At 38.0% G+C, this 23,584-nt stretch overlaps 1 protein-coding gene across 2 annotated transcripts in view; it reads right to left on the bottom strand.

Annotated features, from left to right (window-relative positions):
- Nucleotides 1-259: 259 nt before the first annotated feature.
- Nucleotides 260-23,584, bottom strand: part of LOC121376485 (protein dachsous-like) — a 111,761-nt gene continuing 88,436 nt past the window's right edge. For both annotated transcript variants that reach the window (XM_041504367.1, XM_041504368.1), the window contains exons 7-22: nt 21,930-23,055; nt 19,293-20,333; nt 18,481-18,720; nt 17,468-17,602; nt 16,296-16,505; nt 14,927-15,177; nt 14,496-14,611; nt 13,762-14,159; nt 12,594-12,791; nt 11,736-11,947; nt 11,061-11,355; nt 9,426-9,616; nt 8,699-8,794; nt 7,811-7,952; nt 6,329-6,500; nt 260-4,984 (exon numbers count right to left, since the gene is read on the bottom strand). In XM_041504367.1, the coding sequence (XP_041360301.1) occupies nt 2,392-4,984; nt 6,329-6,500; nt 7,811-7,952; nt 8,699-8,794; nt 9,426-9,616; nt 11,061-11,355; nt 11,736-11,947; nt 12,594-12,791; nt 13,762-14,159; nt 14,496-14,611; nt 14,927-15,177; nt 16,296-16,505; nt 17,468-17,602; nt 18,481-18,720; nt 19,293-20,333; nt 21,930-23,055 (7,416 nt within the window). In that variant the 3' untranslated portion in view covers nt 260-2,391. The remainder of the gene's footprint in view (nt 4,985-6,328; nt 6,501-7,810; nt 7,953-8,698; nt 8,795-9,425; nt 9,617-11,060; nt 11,356-11,735; nt 11,948-12,593; nt 12,792-13,761; nt 14,160-14,495; nt 14,612-14,926; nt 15,178-16,295; nt 16,506-17,467; nt 17,603-18,480; nt 18,721-19,292; nt 20,334-21,929; nt 23,056-23,584) is intronic.

Below are 23,584 nucleotides of genomic sequence, written 5' to 3'. Positions count from 1 at the left end.
ACAACTGGTATATCCATGGACGTGGTATGTGTTATTCTGTCTGTGGGATGGTGCATATAAAAGATCCCTTGCTGCTAATAAAAAAAAAAAGAGTAGCCCATGAAGTGGCGATATTGGGTTTCCTCTCTCAATATCTGTGTGGTCTTTTACCATATGTTCGACGCCATATAACCGTAAATAAAATGTGTTAAGTGCGTCATTACATAAAACATTTCCTTCCTTCTTAAAAGCCAATTTGAACACAAAACAAACACAAAAGTAATCTTTCATCATGTGTTTTTATTGCATTTGATATATCTATACTAAAGTTTCATATTTTGATTGCCTTCAGTTACCAAAAAAGATAACTTACAAAAGACTGTATAAATATTTACATGTATACAATGATATTAAATATTCTGCGAGTGAGCTTGTTCGTGTCTATGGCGTCCAGATTCACTCAATTCTTGTGACAAAATAATTACTATAAATGAGCAGTCATATGAACAAAGTGAACCATTAGCATGAAGTAAAAACGTTCAAGCATGCATACACCTCTCAATGGATGAAGATAATGTGAATGATTTGTGATATATTATACCAATTACAAATGTATCATTAAAAAAAAAATTCTAAAATTGCATATTCTTGACACACTGAGGATGACCATGTAGCGATAATATAAAAATAAAGTTAAAATCTGTTGGGGAAAAAGCATTCATCAACAGTTCTTACAACTTTTAAAGAATACTTTACAAAATTCTATACCTTAAAATACTGGATGACTAAAAAAATATAGATGTAGATGTCAAGTGTTTATTGCTGCATGTAATTATTTGAACTTGAATGCAGATAATAGTTGACTTTGAAGGATAGTGACAAAAACAGTCTAAACAACAAAACAATGGTATTAATTTGTTCAATGCATATAAAAGCAATTCAATACATTATTTCTGAAATCTCCAAAGAAAAAGAAAAATATTGGGCAAACTCAAAATATTTGCATAGTTTTATTTTACAGTTAAAAAACAAACAAAAAATGTCTTAGAAACAATCTAGCTGAAAATTAAACTTTTTATTTTATTATTATTTTTTTTTTTTACCTCTTTTGTTTAAAATAAACATTTTATTTTACTGGTATTACTTTAGAAAATGCCATGATTTATTTTAAACACACTTTATAATTTACAGCTTATCTATTTAACATAAAAGAAAACATGCAATATAAATTGAAAAGACTGGTTTCTTTATAAATTATGGTAGTTTTTCCAGTATCAGATTTATTCCTACTTTTTTTTTAGTTCTGGAATCAAGACTGTTTTGTAACCTAAATCAAGGACAGGTATTTATTTTTATCCTCAAAATAGTCCAATTAGATTACTGTAACAGTTTCCAAACAAAAAAAATATACATCTGTTTGTCAGTATACCAAAGAATATTTACAACAGACATAAATATGACATTACAAATGGTTTCGACATAAATATATGACATTACAATGGTTTTCTTATGATGTGGTTATAAGCTATTTATATATCACAACAGTATATTAATTCTAATAATCCCTTTTACACGTTTGATGTCAAACACCAACCATAATTATCAAACACCAACAAACATCCTGAAATGACAGTAGTAAAGTTAACACTTTGTAGTATCAAAAGTGTCGATGTCAGCAGTGCTTAGAATATCAATCATACAAAATCATGGTCACGTGGTTAAACATTTCTCCAAACAGAACAACAAAGATCTAATACACTACACCGAGATGCACAGGTTGTACATAGTAAACACTTGTGTTGTTGGTGTTCAAAGATGCTGCAGTCATTCAAGAGAAATAAATACTACAGCGAAACCCTGCTAAACCAGACACATGTGGCATCAAGCAAAAAGGAGTATCCAGTTTAGAGAGGTCATGTTCTGTACTGATATTTAGAAAGGAACCATAAAAACAAATCCCAGTTTTCGGGAAATTCCGGTTTGCAGAGGGTCCAATTTTAGAAAACTATTACCCGGTACAAATTCCTGTACTTCAGAAAACGATTACAAATTCCTGTACTTTATTCTAACTGGAATTACTATTATTATTGTTAAAAAAAAAATCTTTTTTTTTTGTAATGGCAGAACCTGCAATGGTTTGCTGTCCTTACTAATATATTTGATACCAAAGAGGTTGCTAAAAATGAAATTTTTTTTTAATAAAATATGGAACTAACAGTTCTCAAAATAACTTTAATTTAAAATAGTACTCAGCATTTGAAGTATAGGTACTGCAGCCAGTAGAAAAAATTCTTTAAACTACAAAATAAACCAGTTTTCGCTACAGAAATGAAATACTGAGCAGCACAGCCACATTCAACACAAGTGTTTACTACGTACAGCCATCAGATTCTGTTCATAGAATAAGAACACTCATATTCTAAACTCTCTCTCAGAACCGGAAGAGCTAAGAGCGAGGTGTCCATTTTGTTTTGAGGCACGTCTGCCCGGAGTGTTTTGTCCCGAGCTGCTGGGAGAACCATTGGCGTGAGCACTAACCAGGGGCGAAGGGGAGCCTGCCCCTAGTGGGGAAAGAGAAGGGGTGAAAGATGGTGTTAGCGCCGGTGATGTGAAACTAGATTCGTAACTGATCGGGGACCGAGGGAGACTGGGCATGGAAGTGTTCATGGTGCTGGCCCATGCCGAGTGAGGGTGGGAGCTGCTCCCTGATGAGGTATGGCTGGGCCGGTTCATCACCTGCGGCGCCACAGCTTTAGGTGGAGTGTTCGTTATCATGGGAGGGGGCACAGTCTTTGTTTTGGACTGCAGCGAGGTGTTCGTACGCTGCTGTGGCACAGTTCTCACAGGCTGAGTCTTTGGTTGAATGGAATCGTCTTTGAGTTTGGCGATCTCGGAAAACACGTGAGCCAGAGGCTGGTACTGTGGTCCCCAGTTCAGCAGGTAGTCCCAGTTGTAGGATCCGCTGAACTCCTCCTCACTGTTTATAACACTAGACAGCGAGCCCGGGTGCTGCCCGTCCGGCTCGTGGAAGCCCATGTCTTTGTTCCTGTCTATCATTGCAACCTCCTCATCCGTTTCTGCATCTGTCATCTTGTCGTAGTCACTCTGACCTTCGAAGTTACCTTCGCCGCCGCCTTCATCAGAAAACTGGTGCATGCTCTCCACCGAATGATTTATCACCTGTTTCACAGCCTTGGGCTTGCCGATCTTGGACGAGTCGATGCCCAGCTTGGCCAGGTACTCCTGGTGGGTCTGGATGGACGGTTCAGACAGTGTGTCCTCGTCCTGCTGGATCCCGGAGTCGGGCATCGTCTTCCTCCTGAAGCCCTGCGAGTTGTTCAGGTAGTTACTCTCTGTGATCATCTGGACCTCCTCATCCACATCGTCCTCCGCCGACCCCCGGCCGCTCGATGCAGAGTGGTGCGAATGATCCGAGATGTCCGAACTGGTCACGTTTGACACGTTGTGGCTGATGTGCAAAAAGTTTTTCTTGAAGATGTCTCCATTGCGCTGATGGTTCAGCGGAGGCGGGGCGATGTCGGGGGCTGCGAAGGGACTCTCGCTGTAGCTGGTATTCTCTGGTGGTGGCTGTTTCTGTCGACGCTTGCGAATGAGGCAGAACACGAAAATGATTGCAGCAACCACAAGAACAAACACAATGACCACAATTACGACGGCTAGAACCACCGAATCCACACCTCCAGTTTGAGTGTCTGGGACATATACACAGCCTTTGCATGTGCGATCAATGTCAATCATTATATGCGTAGAAGACACAAGCGAACCTGCCATCCCTGTCGATGCTTCTATCGTCAACTGTTTCTGATCACCAGTTAAAGCTCTCTTCTTTCTGTGTCTGGGAGCTTCATCATGGAGGGCTAATTTCACGGATATATTTCCTGTATTGGAATCAATTTTAAAATAATCATCCTCGTATTTCAGATGATACACGACTCTCCCAGCGGTGCCACCGTCTTGATCTCTAGCTGAAACTCGGCCCACAAAATCTCCAGCTTTGGCACTGCCCTTGACATAGAATTTGTAGTTAGTTTTGACAAACACGGGAGGGTATTCATCATCGTCAAGAATCTTCACCCGGACTTCAACCTTATCCGTGAGTCCATCAATATCTTCTGCTTTAATATGGAAGCTGTATTCGTTCCTTGTCTCGTAGTCAAACACTTCTTGAGTTAACACGTATCCACTCTTCGAATCGATGGCAAAATATTGAGAATCGCGGTTGTCATCAATGATACTGTAGGTGAGGACTCCGTAACGCCCAGCATCCCCATCGTTAGCCTGCGCCTGAAATACAGTGGTGCTCACCGAACGATTCTCGTACACACACACTTCGTATGGAGACAGTGGAAACACGGGAGGAAACTCGTTCTGGTCGGTGACATTAATGTCGATGGTTACGAAAGCCGACAGTTTAGGCACATTCGGTGGACAGTTGGTACAATCGACAGCTCGAACAATGAGCCGGTGAGAAGTGGCACTCTCGTAATCTAATTCGGCCTTTGGCATGATGAAAGCTCCGCCGGTTTCTCCATGAATAAAGAATATGCCTTCGTTGTTGCCCGACGTAATGGTGTAAAGAATTTCTGAATGGATTCCTTCGTCGACATCCTCGGCCGTGACGTTCAGAAACACCTGCTCCGATGGATAACCCTCTGCCAGCACGACATGGTAAATGCTGTCTGGTTGGCGGAAATGTGGTGGATTGTCGTTCTCGTCGCGGATGAAGACCGTCATTGGAACGGAAGAACTCTTGACAGGACTCCCGCGATCCTTGGCGATCACCATCAAGTCGTAGCGTGATGTGATCTCCCTATCAACGTGGCTTGCTAGGAATATCTCCCCCGTCTTTCGCCGGATGTGGAAGACCCCATGTCCGTTTTCCAGCTTGTAGTCAACGTTGTCTTCCCGAGAGCTGTAGTCTTTGTCACTGGCTCTCACCCTGAGAATCAAGTCTCCCGTCATTGTGGCTTCACTGATATAGGCTCTGTAAAACAATGAAACATCAAGTGTTAAACCAGTTGTATGCACTTCTCAGAAAAAATATGTTTTTAAAATTTTAATTAGCAAAACTTGTTATCAATTTAAAAACTGATTGAGAACTACTATTTAAGAAAAACAGTGTAATAAACTCAGTATCAGTTATTAGCAAGATGATATTCCTAATTAAAAATAATCTGAAAACCGATTGACAACTACTATTTAAGAAAAGTAGCTGGGTAATAAATAGTGTAATATACTCGGAACTAGTTACTACCAAGATATTATTCCTCATTAAATCACTCCAGCCAGTGCACCATGACTAGCACATCAAACACCATGGTACATGTATGTGTTATCCTGCATATAAAAGATCCCTTGCTGCTAATTGAAAAGAGTAGCCCATGAAGTGATGACAGCAGGTTTTCTCCCTCAATATCTGTGTGGTCCTTAACCATATGTCTGACGTCATATAACCATAAATAAAATGTGTTGAGTGCGTCTTAAATTAAAACATTTCCTTCCTTCCTCATTAAATCATTTCATTTATTACTTGCTAAAGCTGAACTGAAAACTGAAAATTATTTAATTCTGGACATAAACTTGATAATACAGGCAGCTGGTCATTTAATTATTATGCATACATGATTACAGTATTTGTAGTTAGCATTTATATACTTAAAAAGTAATATGAAACAATACATTGTACTCCAAAAGTTCTATAAAAAATTTATGTTATTTGATAAACTTTTATTCCAGCAAAATGTAGTTTTTTGGGTCTGAGCAATTTTGCTGATCATGTAATGATATATTACAGTGGTGTCATTAAAAACAGAAATAACAGACACAAGAATGATGCAATTTCATTGATTTATCTTCAATATTAACACCATACATTAACTACCAGGTATGAACTTTCCAACCCATATCATAATGTTATCAACATGTCCAAGTTATGTAAACATACTGATATTCAATAAGTAAAGTTCAAGAGTAAAGTATCTATTCTTTGTAATTCTATATCCAGCAAACATTTATTATCCAGTGAAACACCTCTCAAAACTGGAATTCTCTCAAAACTGGACATTTTTCATGTGCCCCTTTTTAAAATAGCTATACAGAAGAGAACCTCTCTAAACCGGATACCTTTATAAACCAGTCATTTTACTTGGTCCCTAGGGTGTTCTGTTTAGCAGAGTTTCACTGTAATAGGTGGCAAAAACTCACCGGAAGATGCCTATTAACGACATCCCGGTATTACAAACCTTATATACTGAGTGATTAAACAAATTCATGTACAAAAAAGCAGTTTATTATGCTGTTTATTGATGGTGTAATTTTTAGTACTTACATGTAGCTGGAGTTTTCAAACTCCGGTCTGTATCTGTTAATTCTTGTGATCTGTATGTGAACAGCAACCATCGATGACATCATTGGCTTTCCTCCATCTTGTGCTGTCACAACGAGCTGAATCACAGAGTCACCAGTCTGGTAGGACAGCGTCTTGTTCGTGTATATGGTCCCTGCAAAATAACACCATAGTTTTGTTGAACACCACCACTACAGTGCACCGATATATTGAACTGATCTTCCTCTGATGGACCTCAAACATTTCATTATTCTGAAACATAATTTTACTAAATAAGCCTTTGAGGCTTGGGCCCAACCTTCCACTTTGCCTCCTTAGGGCTAAAAGTTTTCTTTTGATTAATTATTAATGTTCATTAATAGATATTAGTCGCTAAAAATAGCTAAAAGGGTTCTCTCTCTCTCTCTCTCTCTCTCTCTCTCTCTCTCTCTCTCTCTCTCTCTCTCTCTCTCTCTCTCTCTCTCTCTCTCTCTCTCTCTCTCTCTCTCTCTCTCTCTCTCTCACATAGGGCCAAATTTACAAAGCATGTTCACTGTCTTACGGTGACCGCACCACATCCGTGTACGAAAACTTCCGATTTCATAGCAATCGAAGATTCGGATGAAATAGTATTGTTTGTCTTGTCACAACCTGCTGTTCTAATATGAAGCACTTGTATTATGTAGGTTTGCATTTATGCACATGTACCTATAGATATTTACAATGGCTAAAAAACTGCATTTAAAAAAAAATAGACATCATAAAATCAGCCCATACAGGGCTCGAAATGCAGTGTTAGTACATGCACCAGTGCATGCTGATTTTTGCGTGTGCATGTAACTTTTAAAACTGGGTGTACGCTGTGCATGCTAATATTTTTCAAGTACTGTGTATTGCGTAAAAAAGTTGATAACTTGCTTACTACAAAACACAATTATTCGTACGTTTTTGTAATAGGCCTATTATAGATTTCTGTAAGGCGTTTACGTTGGGTGAAATTTTCAAATTTGATCAAGAATCAGTAATAAACGCAGTTGTATAACGTTCCGGTACTGTTAATAAATAAATATAGGTATTGCCGAATAATTCCGAATAGCTTCGTATAAAAACAACAACGAAGTTGCCTTATTTTTGGTGCATGCAACTTTTTTTTCAGCATGCACCTGGTGCATGTAGAATTTTTTTTCCTTTCTAGCCCTGCCATAGTCTACATTGGAAACCCACTACATTTTTCCATTAGCAGCAAGGAATCTTTTATATGCACTGACAGAACAGCACACACTAGTCTTTGATATGTCAGTCATGGGGGCACTGGTTGGGATAGGAAAAACCTCAGTGGGCCCGCTGATGAGGTACAGCCCTATTACTCAAGCACCTCAGGCAAGCGCTCTACCAACTGAGCTAGATCCCACCCCAAGAATGTTCTCAAGTTGGGTATCTTAAGTTTACATATCTAACTTGACTTTTCTTTCCTTTATCACTTACCAGTCTTGGAATCAATGTAAAAGCTGCTTGAAGCGGTAGGTGCCATCCGGTATACTATTTCAGCATTCTTCCCAGCATCCTTGTCAGTCGCAGTCAAGGTTATCACAGACCGTTGACGAGGAGTTAACTCTTCCAAAGAAACCTGAGAAAAAGAAAAGATTTCATTAATCGTAAAACCCCCAAATGTTAACTCCTAAAGTCACAGAGAGGCATTAAAAAACCACACCCCCCATTCCCAACATTTTATATACGAAAACATCAAATACCCCTAAGACTGATTATAAACACAAAACACAGCAAGAATATCAGTAAACACTATAAGGGAGATAACCTGTATGAAAACACATTTTTTTGGACATCAAATTTTAATACAGAATGATAATACACAGTATACAGCAAGAATATATTTGTACTTAGCTTTCTAGGAACAGTTCATGGCTCTTAGTTTTGCCCAGCATTGGAATGTATCTTGGGCACAAAACTTGTAGGTGTACATTTCAGATACTTATACATATGTTATGTACCATAAATTAATGATATAAAACCAAAAAAACTCACTATTTTCACTCTTTCTATTCTTCAAAGTTATTTTTACATTGTATTCTTAATTTCAAAAATTGGTTCTTTTCTAAATTATGTCACTATAAGTATTTAAATTCCTTGTTTGTTTGGAGGGGGCTTTAAGAGGGGGGGGGGGTGACGTAACTACATGGCAAACTCCATGGCAATGCCAATAGCCGTGAGATATTGCAGGGGTTGAATAATAATAATAAAAATAAAAAAAATAATAATAAGATGATAATGTAGATGAAGAACAACAAGAAGAAGAAAACGTCCGTAGATAAATTCAATTTTTTGTTTATATTATTCAACCATTTGACAACGAACCTGGTAGCTGGAAGCACTGAATTCTGGAGGATTGTCATTCTCATCATCAACGTAAATGTGTACAGTGGTGGTAGCATTGTATTTTCCATCAAACACCTGAAATTTAAATGAATTATTCTTAAACATTCATTCTCGATTATGTTTTTAACATTTAAGCATTCAGAATATGTCATCCACAGAGCAATAAGGAATATTTTATCTGCATATCACCAACGATAGAAAGTACATATATGAAGCATGGTCTTTGGAAGATCAGATGTAGGGTTGTGGTTGAGATGGAGGAAACATACAAAGGATCCACCGAGATGGATTGATCCTATGACCTATCACACTTCAGGTGAGTGTCCCCATCAGTGAACAGCTTCCTGCTACATATCAAGATAAGAAGCCTATGCCATCAATATTTGGGTTGTTGTGTTCACTCTATCAACATCCATCTCATTCCTGTCTACACGTTTAATTTGTTCTCATGTCCTCAAGATCAGCCTGTATAATAGTCTGGGTATAACTTAAGATTTAAAAACATGTGAGTGTCTTTGTGTTTTTCCTTTTTCTGTATGACAATGAACCACGGCTCCGCAACCTTGGCATTGCCAACTGATCTGGACTAATATACTATTTAAAAAAAAAAAAAAAGGAGAAAAAACCCAGAAAAGAAAAACCACCAAAAACAGTCCCCACCATTTACATGTACATGTGTAGGTTGCATTACTAGAGCTGGACTCACCTTCAGCCCCACAACATAGTGTCTTCTTCTTTCATGGTCTAGAGATTTGGCCAGTGCCAGACTACCACTGAAACGGTCAACACTGAACGTGTTGTCTGGGTTTCCATGGCGATCAAAGTCATAAATCAGAGTGGAGTCCGAATCAACATCTGTAGCTGTGACTTTTGTAACATGTGAGCCCACCTCTTTGCCTGAAAATATTCAAATAACAGAAATATAGCATCTGCATCTGTGGCCTTTTTAATACACAAGCCCATTTATTTACTTTAAAATATTCAAATAACAGAAATATAAGATTTGTAGCTGTGATCTTGGGAACATATGACCCCACTTTTTTACTTAAAAATATTCAAATAACAGAAATAGATCTGTCATAAAGAGCTCTGTCACATGACAAACCACATTGAACTAGCAATAATGAATAAAATAACTTGAACAATGTCAGTGAGTACTATAGCTAGTATTAAAAATGTTTAACCACTGTATTTTTAAATAATAGAAATAACAGAATTTCAGATATGGGATCCTACAACACAAGCACCTAAACAAGTAAATTTGATGTAGCTATGCCTGTTTCATTCGATTGCCGACATCGCTACAGCCCTGCAGGCTATGCAACCAATGCTCACTAAGCAGACAAAATATGCAACTTTGTTTCAAAACGTGACTGACTGAACACTCATTTGATTCAACATACTGTATTTATTTGCATATTTTGCTTCTATTGGTGATAATAAATGAAATATTAAATAAAACCCCACCCCACTAATTCTTGTGTTTATGGTGTTTAAATTTGCAAAATCCAAAATGGCCGACTTCCTGAATGAAAACGGCTAACTTCTGTAAATGTTTACAACGAACTACTGCTATAAGGAACCGATGTTCCTGGTCCCATGCAGTTCGTTATAAGAGTACGTTACTGTACAGTAAAGTACTCTTGCAATGAACTGCAAGGGACCATGATAGGTAGGTCGTTCTATCAGTATTTCGTTGTACACAGTTGTTTGCATAAGTTGGTTATTAACGTATAGGAAGATAAAACGGGACTTTACGATCAGTTCGTTCTATGCAGTAGTTCGTTCTAAGCATGTTCGTTATAAGTGTACTTTACTGTATATACAGGTGAGTTTGTATGCCCCCCCCCCCCACCACCACCACCACCACCACCACCACTTTTGACACCATCCTACAGCCTTGTTTTGATAGACATTAAACAGAACAGAAATTAGAGAAAGAGATCCTGATATATGCAGATGAAAGTGGGATACAAAAAAAGCCAGGAAATTTTAATATTGGTGGATGGGTATAGATATTGGTCCTAAGGTTAGGGCTGCACAATGATCTAAAATGGCGGTCCCCCACTGGAACATTTTGGACAAACAGCAGAGAGCCTGGAAACACTCTGCAGATGATTAAAAAACTGGAAAACTTTCATTTCTGTGTATGTGTATGTGTCTGTGTGTGTGTGTATATATATATATATAGAGAGAGATAGATACACACACACACATACACACACACACACACACACACACATATATACACACACACACACACACATGCATATACATATAATACACATATATATATATATATCATTTCTGTCTATTAAAAGAAGTCTAAAAATCTTCTTACTTTCACTAATATGCACATCAGCTGATGGTGGAAAGTTTGGTTCGTTGTCGTTTTCGTCGTTGACGTTTATTCTCAGAGTGCACGTGCTGGATTTCGGCTTTTTTCCATGGTCTATAGCCTCGATGACAAGGCGGTATGTGTCGTGGATTTCGCGGTCCAGTGGTGGCGAGTCGATGTTTGTCTTGATGATCCCGGTATGAGGCAGATCAATAACAAACGCGTCATCCGTGTTGCCGTGGATTATGCTGTAGGTTATTTTACCATTGTCACCGCTATCTGCGTCACGAGCTTGAACCTAAATTAAAGATATTAAATATGCATTTTGTTGTTGTTATTTTTTAAGCCACAAAATGATTAAGAATACTCCAACACACTGTTCAATCAACAACTATTATAATTAAATGGAATGTTTAATAATATCAGACATCAATTTAGGGTATTTCGTTTTTCTTTTTAAAATAAAACATTTATTTACAGGGGTATTATGCATTATAGGTTTTCTAAACCAGTTAAGTCAATCCATTGTAAAGAAGTTTAAATCTAATTAAATTAATCTACAAAAAAATCAATGCATTACCACCATAATGACAAAGATCTCTGCTTTATTGTTTATCTGTTGTAAAGAAGTATTTAAATATCCAACAAAAAGATTAATCACAATAATCTATGAATTACCATGGTAACAAAAGTCTCTGCTTCGTTGTTTTCCCAGATGGCTGAGAAATACTTGGTCTGCGTGAACTTGGGTCGGTTGTCATTGATATCGGTGAGATTCACCCACAGCGATGCATACGCAAACTTCCCACCGGATTCTGCCGCCACGGTCAGCTTCTTGGTGTTGCTTGTCTCAAAATCCAACAAGTCAGGTTTTTCTACTCGCACGTTACCTGTAATACACAAACAATACAAGCATTTTAAAGACAGTTTAAAGTCGTTTTTTTTTTTTAATGACACCACTAGAGCTCATTGATATATTAATCATCGGCTATTGGATATCAAACATTCGGTAATTTTGACATATAGTCCATTAGTAGCAAGGCATCTTTTCATAGATAGGACAACACATACCACAGCCTTAGATGTACCAGTCGTGGTGCACAGGCTGGAGCAAGAAATAGCTCAATGGGCCCATGGATGGGGATCTATCCCAAACCGAACGTGCATCAAGCTATATCCCGTCCCCTTTAAAGACAGAAAATGTATGTCATAGAACACTTGGTTGAGGTGTGATGACACACTGGATTAAGGACAGCAAAGCAATTGTTCCCATGCCTTGGCATGCATATAGCTTGAATGTTTTTTTTTTTTTTTTTTTTTTTGAGGGGGGGGGGGGGGGGGGGGGGGGGGGGGGGGGGGGGGGGGGGGGGGGGGGAGGAGTAGCTAGAGATGGCACAAAACCCTCAACAATTACTCTTTTGGGGAATGACAACTCTTAGAAAATAACCATACATATATGTATATCTGCATCTTTAAAAAAAGTAAAAATAAAAATAAAACAGCAAAAATAAAATTGTAATAAACTAATAAGCTTACCCGACTGTGAATTAATAGTAAAAACCCCATCTTCATTTCCGCTGGCAAAGCTGTACTTGATTCCTGAGGAACCTTGTGCTCTAACTTGGATAATAAATGTACTTTTCGGAGAGTGTTCCTCCAGACTTCTTGTGTACATTTGCTGATCAAATACAATAGAAGGACTTGAAGAAGAACCCACTGTTATTTCAATGACACCTATAATAATAATAATAATAATAATAACAACAATAATATTATTAATAATACAATAATATAATAATATAATAATAATAATAATAATAATAATAATAAAATTTATAAAACAAAATTCATTATTATACAATACAATACAATACAAATACAAATATAAAAGTGTTTTATTCAACTTTAAGGCCTGTAACCCACAGTTCATCTATTTCACTCAGTTGCATACAAACAAATTTAAATAATATATATAAACATGGTATACATTCATGTTTCAATACAGTATATAAACAAGTACGTGTAGTACACTATACCTATATAAGGGTAATTTTTCAGCACTTCAAATCAAATGACATTCATTTTGAGAATATTACATTACATACAAAAAAGTGAGCGTTATCGTTTTTAAAAAGCTGAAAAGTCATACCCCCGATACCAAAATATACTGACGTCCAAAAGAAACTATACCAATACTCTTGAGAGTCTATTTCTTTGACATCCAACAGCCAATGATTAAATAATCAATGTGCTCTAGTGGTGTCGTTAAACTAACCAACAAACTAACTTGAGAGCCTATGGAGGAAAAACCAAAATAATTCTGTTGCATGTTTAACACATATATATTCACGAGAGTGGTGTTTTGGCATGTTGGGAACAAAATGTCATTCCATAAAAGCAGAAAAATATTCAACCACCATTTTATTTTACTATCAAACTATAAAACTGAGATGGTTTAAAGATCCTGTAGCACAAATAACAGCGGGTCCCCATTCCCAGGATATATATTTTGCAACCCTCTTGGGGAGAGGGGGAAAAAATGACCTGGGGAAAGTAAATGTACACATCACTGCGGAGCCCCTTGAAGCGCGGGGTCCATAGCATGTGCTACTAGGATAAACTGGCTCTGCTGTAAAGAAAATTAAATTAAAATTATGGTATAGTTTCTTTTGTACGTCACTATATTAACACAAACTATCAGTACCTGTTGAACTGAGTGGTGGGGATCCTCCATCACGGGCGATCACCTGAACGTTGTGGTAGCCTACAGACCCTCTCAAGTCCTGGTTTGCGGTTATCCGCCCTTGAGGATTCACTAGGAATATCTGTCCACTTGGAGAATTTGCGTCAAGCGAATACGTTATGGTCGAGTTGACTCCATAATCAGGGTCTGTAGCTGAAACGACAAGAATCTCCTGACCACGGCCAGTATTGGGGGACACGTTCTTTCTGTAGGGTATCTGCCGGAAGACTGGTGCGTTATCGTTGATGTCCTGTAGAGAAATCTCAATACGAGCCGTGGTGCTGCGTGGTCCTGAGATCCCGCCATCGATAGCTATGATGTCAAACACGTACACTGCCTTCTTCTCTCGGTCAAACAGACTGCAAAAAAACCCCAAATAAATTTCAATAACTGATGTTTATATAAACCAAATGACTAATTTGGTCACATTTTATATGCAAAAATTTAGGCAAAGAATATTTTTAACAAAGATACAGTTTACTAATACATGTATGTGAAATATTTAAAAATGTTAGCATAATCAAAATTTTACAATTTTATATATTAATTTTAATTTTACATCTAAACAGAAGTAATAGAAATAGAATATTTAATTTGTCAAAATATGTGTAAAATACTTGTAGTTTTCAATTAAAATATGAATACATGTGATATTATATGATTGTTTTATATAAGTATGTAAGTGTTTAACATACCCTGTTGTAGTTATCTCCCCTGATGTACTGTTGACAGTGAAAAATCCTTCAGTGTCATTGCCGACAGCAAACGTAACTTCCCCATTATGTCCATTATCTGGGTCAGAAGCCGATACCTGAAAAGAAAGATACATAATACATAAAACAATTCTTGAAGAATGCTTGAAATTTCATAAATAGTTTTCATTCACATTTTAAAATTAAAGACAATAGGCCATTGTCCTAAAAGTGAGATGGATGAACAGCCAGACAGAAAAAGAAGATGGAATGGGAAAATATGATGGTTCTAATGACAGTATTTGACCCCACAACCCATCACCCCGACAACATATTCCCACCCCCATCTGAAAATAATGAAGATAACACTGTACATCTCCCACCCCTATGATGATACAAAATACCATAACACAAAACCTTCCATGATGCATTACCTGTAAAACAAGTTCTCCCTTCTGGACATCTTCGGGGATGCTGGCTGTGTACCGGGACAGACTGAAGCGTGGGTTGTTGTCGTTGACGTCTATGACGCTGACGTGAACGGTGGTGTAGCCTGCATTGGACGGAGACCCACCGTCCCGACCCATGATGTTCAGAGTGTATCTGTCGGCAGTCTCCCGGTCCAGAGAATGACATGACAACTCTCCTGTCGTGGGGTTGATGTAGAAGTGGCCATCATTACCCTCTGGGAAAGTACAGGAAGGTAAAACACATTAAAAAACGTATAAGAACAGTGCAAAAAGAAGTACAACTGAAGCATATGTAATATTCCCACACAGTTAAAAGTTTGTTTTGTTTAGTGACACCACTAAAGCATAGTGACCTGAAAACAAGACCTAGTCAACGAACATGCAAAAATTTGTTTTGTTTAATGGAACCACTAGAGCACATTGATTGATTAATCATCAGCTATTGCATGTCAAACATTTGGTAATTTTCACATAGTCTTAAAGAGGACATCCGCTACATATTTCCATTAGTAGCAGGGGATCTTTTACATGCACCATCCCACAGACAGTATAGCACATACCACAGCCTTTGATATACCAGTCATGGACATGATGCACTGGCTGGAATGAGAAATAGTCCAATGGACCCACGGATGGGGATCAATCCCAGACTGACCACGTCACTGGACTACATGTATGTCCTGCCCATATTCCACACAGATTATTTCTATTAAATAGTAGCAAAGGGATCTTTTATACACACGCTCCCATAGAGGAATGAAAGGAAATGTTTTATTTAACGATGCACTCAACACATTTTATTGACGGTTAAATGGTGTCAGACATATGGTTACGGACCACACAGACATTGAGAGAGGAAACCCACTGTCGCCACTTCATGGGCTACTTTCCCATAGAGAGTAAGTGTGAGATTTACCAAATGATTGACATCCAATAGCTGGTCAATGATTAGTTAATCAATGTTCTTTCTTGAGAATGATCATTCTCATGATCTATCACACCTCAAAATGCTCAACAATTGAGCTACATTCTGCTCAGAAATGAACACATCACAATTTTGATATTCAAGTCAATGAATGAAGATTATGTATCAATTAATTTGTATTAAGTTAATGTGGATAAAAATAGCAAAATTGGCCATCTGCAACTAAGACAATCTTTAATTTCTTTATTATAATCTTTATGACAATATTTATGATAATCTTTAATAGTTGTGATAATCTTTAAGATAATATTTACGATATTCTTTAAGCTAACTGCAAAATATGTTGTCTGCAGCTATGTTAATCTTTTAATGTCTAATAATGTCAAAACTTGTTATGTCAACACTTACTTGTTATGCTGTAAGTAACTTTTGCATTGTCCCCAGAATCCTCATCGTTGGCGACAAATGCCAGGATGGAGACTTGCGGGGAGTTCTCGGGAATGTTGAGGGTGTGAGATTTACTCTTGAAGATTGGAGAGTGGTCGTTCACGTCGAGAACCTCCACAATCACACTCGTCTGATTGTACAGCGTTGGATAGCCCGAGTCATGCACATAGGCTGTAAATAGAGATTATTGTATAAGCTAGCGTGACGTACTGATTGTCCTGGTTGTACAGTGTCGCATAGCCCGAGTCATGCACATAGGCTGTAAATGTATACATCAATGAAGGTTTTTAAAAAATAATTTGTGTAAACTTTATAAAGGTTTAACGGAAATTGGTATGCTTATATGCTTAGAAAAAAATCATATTTCAATTAATAATAATCACCAAAAATGTTATTTATTCAAAGAAGAATTTAAATAATCAAAACAAGTTAATCATATTTCCAAACTTACTATACTATTTTCAAATTCATTCTTTAAGAAACTGCTACACCAAGCTTATTGAAAAGTTAGTTCCCTTGACATGATGTCCACTGAATACATGTTTTGTGAGTTATCAATATTCTTTCAAATATCTGAAACATTTGATATTATAATTAAAAAATATATATATATTTTGAAGTCCACAATGTACATAACAGTATATTGAAGAGTTGTTTCCCTTGACTACATGCTTACAAAAATAATATTAATATTATGAAACATTTATGAGTGGTTTTAAAATAATCTACATTTGTCTATCAAGAGTTGCTCCCCTTGACTAGATATCTATTTAAAAATTATCTTTAAAATTTAATAATAAATCTCCACAATGTCTTCAGGTTGAAATTATTTTGTTATTACCACAACATTCTAAATTATTAAAACCACTTTCACTAGTTATTAGGCAGTGTAAAATATGTTTGGCTATTGCAGCTCTTTTTACCATGCACTTTTACAATACTTACAACTTTTATGTTTAATTATCCATTTTGGCAAATCCAACATACATGTATGTCTGGTCATTCCTGATGCTTATTACGGAGTAGCTCAAATTAAAAAATTTAAAAGATAAAAATTTATGTACGGTGCCTCAAAAACTAAGGATAGTGGCTTTAAAATGATAAATACAAAAAATGTCTGCGAGGAGACCTACCAGTGAAGTTGTATCTGCTCTGTTCTTCTCTGTCTAACATCTTCGTCGTGCTAATCACCCCAGTACGAGGGTCGATAGAAAACTTGTCATCAGCAATACCGTCTGGTATTATGTAAGTCAAGTTCCCATTTCGACCTAAAAAATGATATAATAACTTATATTAAATCAAAAGCAAGCAACAAATATTTATTCTGAATAGTGTGACATAAACACTTTTGACTATTGTGTTACTTATGATTCTGATAAAAAAAATTAACACACATCAAAATAAAATTGTCCAGAATGTTAAGCTGAATTTACAAAATATGATCATTGTGCATTTATCTTAAGTAAATCTGTGGAAGTGTTAAACATTAACAAAATAAGACATGCATGTGTGAGTAAACTCCTACATTTAAGGTATATTACTGGTATTACATACATGTTTACAGTGAGACCTTTATAATCCGGACACCAGTAGTCCTGAAACCCCACCTTATGGACACCCGACATACAAAACAAACTATCCACTATATATATGTGTTTGTTAATATGTGGACTGGATGACCATTATCCAAAACAATTTGAAAAAAATAAAGACAATTTGCTTCACTTGACCAGATGTAACTTCTTCCAACAGATCATTTAATTAGAAACAAAATGTGTAACTTGCTTCGAGTTAGTTCAACCATGGCCAATAAGCAGCAGCAGTATCCACCACCATGGCAAGTAAATGACAACAGACAATTAACATGTGCCAAAGGTTAGATCTCACACCTCCGAGTATGTCTCATTGTTGGTTCTTTGTTCGATAGTTTTCCTTCAACGTGGGAATGACATGTTTTACTGATCTAGTAGACTGATTTGTTAACATGTTCATTGCCTTTATAAAATGTAATTAATAAAATTAAGACCAACTGTCATTGGTAAAACGTAACTGTATATTACTTTTACACTAATCCCAAGAAATGAAGACTGGTTTGTAATGTCAACAAAAGGGTTAAATTCTAACACTGACTAAAAGATAAACATACCAGTGTCGTCATCGTGTGCACGAATGGTAACAACAGTGACGCCGGGACTGAGGTTTTCTCGGACAGTCGCGTGGTACACAGCCATCCCAAATCTAGGAGCATTGTCATTGACGTCTTCCACTAGGATGTTGAGCGTCTGGTAAGAGACATGTTTAGGTGACCCGTGGTCCCGGGCGCTGATTTTCAACACATATTTGTTCTCAATCTCGCGATTCAATTGTTTCATTATCGTCAGCAGACCTGCAATTAATATTTTAAAAATTAAACAGATGATATTATGATCATATTAATGATATTTAAAAGAGTCATAGACAGTCAAAGAGATACTTTATTTTTTGCATTTTGGATTTATCTGCTAATCACAGACATGCAGTTGTTTTTAATAAAAGCATCATTTGGTATACAACAAATGAAATGATATTTAAAATAGAGGTAACAATATTTAAAACCACCAAAGAAGGTAAATGGGATACAAAAAAATGTATTCACAACCAAATCACAGAAATGCAAGTTTTAAAATATAAAGATTAGATGGGTTCTTATAAATGTACATGCATTTTCAATGGAATAATTTTGTTTTCTCTGGTGTTAAAGAAAACTGTATTTAAAATTGTAGTTTATTCAACACTAGTACTAAGACAGGTAATTACTGCAAGTAGATATAGCTAAAGAAACAGGTCAACCCACTGTCCAGATAAATATATGACATAATTAAAAAGAACATGCTGGAATATTTTGTGTTAACTAAAAATCCATAGTAAACACAGAGTTAGAAAATTATTACTGGTCATAAAATACAATAGATTTCTCACCTGTCATTGAATCCAAATGGAATTTTCCTTTTGCATTACCACTTTCGATTTCATAACTAATGACATTGTTGCCACTATTCTTTTCATTGGAGTCACTGTCCACAGCAATAACATACAACACGGGATAGTTCACTGGTTCATCCTCAAAGATATAAACCTGAGTGCGGGACTCGAAGACAGGGAAATTATCATTGACATCAATCACATAGACGATGGTCGTCACTGACGAATTCATCACGCAATCGACATGCGGACACGTGTCTCTCGCTTCCACGATCAACGATATCTGATGCACCTTCTCATAGTCGATATTGTTACTGATTCTCAGCTCTCCCGAGTCCCGATCGATGGCGAAGTAGGACCCTCTCCCGGGATCGGGTCCGGAGAATGACTGTCTGGCAATCCAGTACTGGACGGTGCCGTTGACCCCGGAGTCCATGTCTGTAGCGGTGAATGTGTAGACCACATGGTTGACTGGTGTGTTCTCCTTGACGGTCTTCAGCACCACGGGGTCCTGCTCAAAGACGGGGGCGTTGTCGTTCTGGTCGACCACACGGATCGTCACGCTGATGTTGCTGCTCTTCGGGTACACAGCGTTGTTGTCGATGGCCTTGATGCCGAGGGTGTGGGCTGATGACTCCTCGTAGTCCACCTCTCGGATGCTGACGATGTCCCCGGTGTTGCGGTCCACATTGAACAGGCTGAAGACGTTGCCGGAGACGATGTAGTAGGACACTTTGCCGTTGTCGCCAGAGTCCTTGTCGTAGGCCTGGACTTTCCCAACGACAGTGCCGATGGGGGAGTTTTCCGCGATGGAGAAGGAGACGTTGCGTGCGTGGAACAATGGTGCTTCATCATTGTCGTCCTTCACATTGACAGTGATCGTCTTCATCCTCTGTCTGGGCGGGGAGCCGCCGTCTCGGGCAATCACTGTGAGAACGTAGCGGCTTTTTGCTTCGTAGTCCAGCACCTCCTTCGTGGTAATCCAGCCAGTCGTAGGGTGGATGGCAAAGTTTCTCAAACTGCTCGGCTCACTCTGATCTGAAAAGAAATATTGGTATTTCATTAATATTAACATACGAAATTAAAACAGTAACAACATCAGGGATCAAATTTAATGGTGGCCATGTAGCAAAGTGCCACAGTGCCCTAGTCATATGCCTCAATGCCCTGAAAATTATTTTGCATGTTACCAATTGGGCATCATACTCAAACACAATCAGTCTAAGTGAATTGGCCTTGCCTTGTAATTTGACAAATTTGAGGTCTATAACATGTCCTAGAATATTTGTTTTTCATTGTAGCAAGAAGTATTTTTTTATCAACTGGTACTTTTACACAGATAAGATAGTATTTATTATTCTGACATAGAACACTGTATCAGTAATGATTTAGACCAGCATTCAAAATCAGTACTTGTTAGGTTTGTCTTGAAAAAGACTAGCAAAATGCACCTCAATGAATAATTGGGACATCTAAAAATTTACAAAATGGTATCATACTTTTGAGCAATCTACTGCTCTTGAATAAGTACACGTTTATAATGACAAGTGACAATAGCGGTGGACAAGTAGATTTTTAGATGTACTTGTCATGTGAACTAGTGAAAAATACTACATATTTCTATCATTGTAGGTAGACTGACCTCTAAGATGTTAAGCGTATGTTCTATACTACTAACCTAGATGCCTCACATAGAATTTGTTTTATTATATAAAGTATTCTCCATTCAAACATGTTTTACTGTATAACTGCAAAATATGTTAAGAAGGCATCTAATCTCCCAAAGTGGCCTATTAGGGAAGGAGTCCGCCTAATAAAGACCATGTATGTTAATGGTTCAAACACTGTCCTCAACAACAAAAAACTCGGCTATCTGGTCTGTCCAGGCTCTCATTTAGATTAATTATTAGCACTAAGATTACTTTAAGTGCATACTGTAATAATTATGCACTTAAGACGATCTTGATGCTAAGACAGTGGATTAATAGAGAGAATTTGCAATAATGGCCATAGACTTCCGGACTGATGAACCATTAAAACCTCACTCTAGGTAGAAGGAAGGAAATAGTTTATTTAACGACGCATTCAACATATTTTATTTACGGTTATATGGCGTTGGACATATGGTTAAGGACCACACAGATATTGAGGGAGGAAACCCACTGTTGCCATTTCATGGGCTACTGTTTTCGATTAACAGCAACGGATCTTTATATGCACCATCCCATAGACAGGATAGCACACACCACAGTCTTTGATGTACCAGTCGTGGTGCATTGGCTGAAGTGAGAAATAGCCCAATGGGCCCACCGACGGGGATCGATCCCAGACCGACTGCGGACGTGAGCAAGCGCTGTACCACTGGGCTACGTCCCGCCCCTGAATTAATGGATAGTTAGAGAGAATTTGCAATAATGGACCTAGACTTGCCGACTGATGAACCATTAAAAACTCACTCTGGGTAGAAGCAGGTACCACCAGGATGGATGTGAAAGCAGTACCTTAAGTCCATTGGCTTAACCACTACACCACTGAGGCCATTAACATACATACATCAATCTGTATTGTGATCTGGGAATAGTGAAATAGCCTTCTGCAACCGGTGGCTGAATAACAAACAATACTAGTACTTACTTTCATCTAACCAGTAGGAGACTGTTCCATTTTCAAATGCATCTGGATCCTCAGCCTCTATCATGATCACTCTGGTGCCCTTAGGACGGTTCTCTTCTACCAGTGCCGTGTCACCCATGGAGCGCTCAAATGCAGGAGCATTGTCGTTAGAATCTAGTACTGAAATCTTAACCATAGCAGATGCCTCATTCTGTGGAATACCTCTATCAGACACTTTCACCATGAGCTTGTAACTAGAATTGTATTCTCTGTCTAGCTTCTGACGTGTCGTGATTTCACCATTGTGAGGGTTGATGACAAAGTTAGTCTGGTGATACATCAGTGAAAAGCGTAATTCCCCGTTTGCACCGATGTCACGATCTTTTGCAGCCACATACCCGACCGTGCTGCCAACAGAAAGGTTCTCCTCGATGCTGAAGTGATATTCGCTGCTGGAGAACACTGGGACGTTGTCATTCACGTCTTTAATGTGGATCTGAATCACGGCCGTGGAGGACAGCTTGGACGGAATCTTTCCGTAATCCGTGGCGACAACCGTCATCACGTACAAGTCTTGTTCTTCTCGATTGAGCGGTCCTTTGACATACAGACTGCCATCGGGCGGGTTGATTCCAAACAGCGCAGTGTATGGAGACTTTTGAAACGTATAGTACACCCGGCCATTCTCATCGGAATCTAAATCGGTGGCGTTAATCTGCGCAAACCTCGACGAACTGACCGGCGAGTTTTCCGTGACGTAGAAGTCGTAAACGCTCTGCGAGAAGGTCGGTCGGTTGTCATTCACGTCTTTCAGGTTGATGATGAGCGTCATGGTGGAACTTTTCGACCCTGGTGTTCCTTGGTCATAACCCACGATCCTCAGCTCAAATTTGTGCTGTTTTTCGTAGTCGAGAGCCTTTTTGAGGCGGATCTCACCACTGATGGGCTCAATGTGGAACAGCTGGTCCGGGTTGTTCAGCAGTTTGTAGCGGACCGTTCCATTGTTCCCAGCATCGGGATCGCGAGCCTGTGCGATGTAAACAGTTGAACCAGGAGCCCGGTCCTCACGTTCGTGAATCTCTAGTCTATCGTCGAGCAGCGAGAAGGAGGGAGAGTTGTCATTGGCATCCAGGATGGTGATGTTTACCTACAATCATTAAATATTTCATATTAGAAAAAATAATTTTATTAGAAACATTTAGTCCAAATGGTTAAAACAAAAAGTTAAAAAGTTTGTTTTGTTTAAAGACACCACTAGAGAATGTGTCCCCCATGAGATATTATCCTTACTGGCAAACACAGGAGATTATCTTTATGCACTTAAGAAAGAGACAAAGTACCAAGTGTAAGAAATTTCAATCTGGGAAAAAAGCCTAGAGAACCAACAGGTCAAAATTTCCACCAAACATTTATTTCAAGCAAATACATGTTTTGAGATACAGATGAGGTTTAAGTTACACCTTTTTCTTTCTTGTGATTTCAACAGATGATAAGCGAAATAATGAATTATTTCCCTTCTGCACACCGAAAACCTGTCCCATGTTGTCATACATAAGCATGTTTATCGTGTACATGTATGTACCTGCAGGTACGAGATAAAACTATATTACTGATATCTATCTTATCTTTAGCACCTTATTAACACGTAACTCAATCTCCACTAAGGGGATTTGAAC

Source organism: Gigantopelta aegis, chromosome 6 (genome assembly GCF_016097555.1).
Source record: "Gigantopelta aegis isolate Gae_Host chromosome 6, Gae_host_genome, whole genome shotgun sequence".
Classification (NCBI taxonomy): Eukaryota; Metazoa; Mollusca; class Gastropoda; order Neomphalida; family Peltospiridae; genus Gigantopelta; species Gigantopelta aegis.
This window is presented reverse-complemented; position numbering and strand designations above follow the sequence as displayed.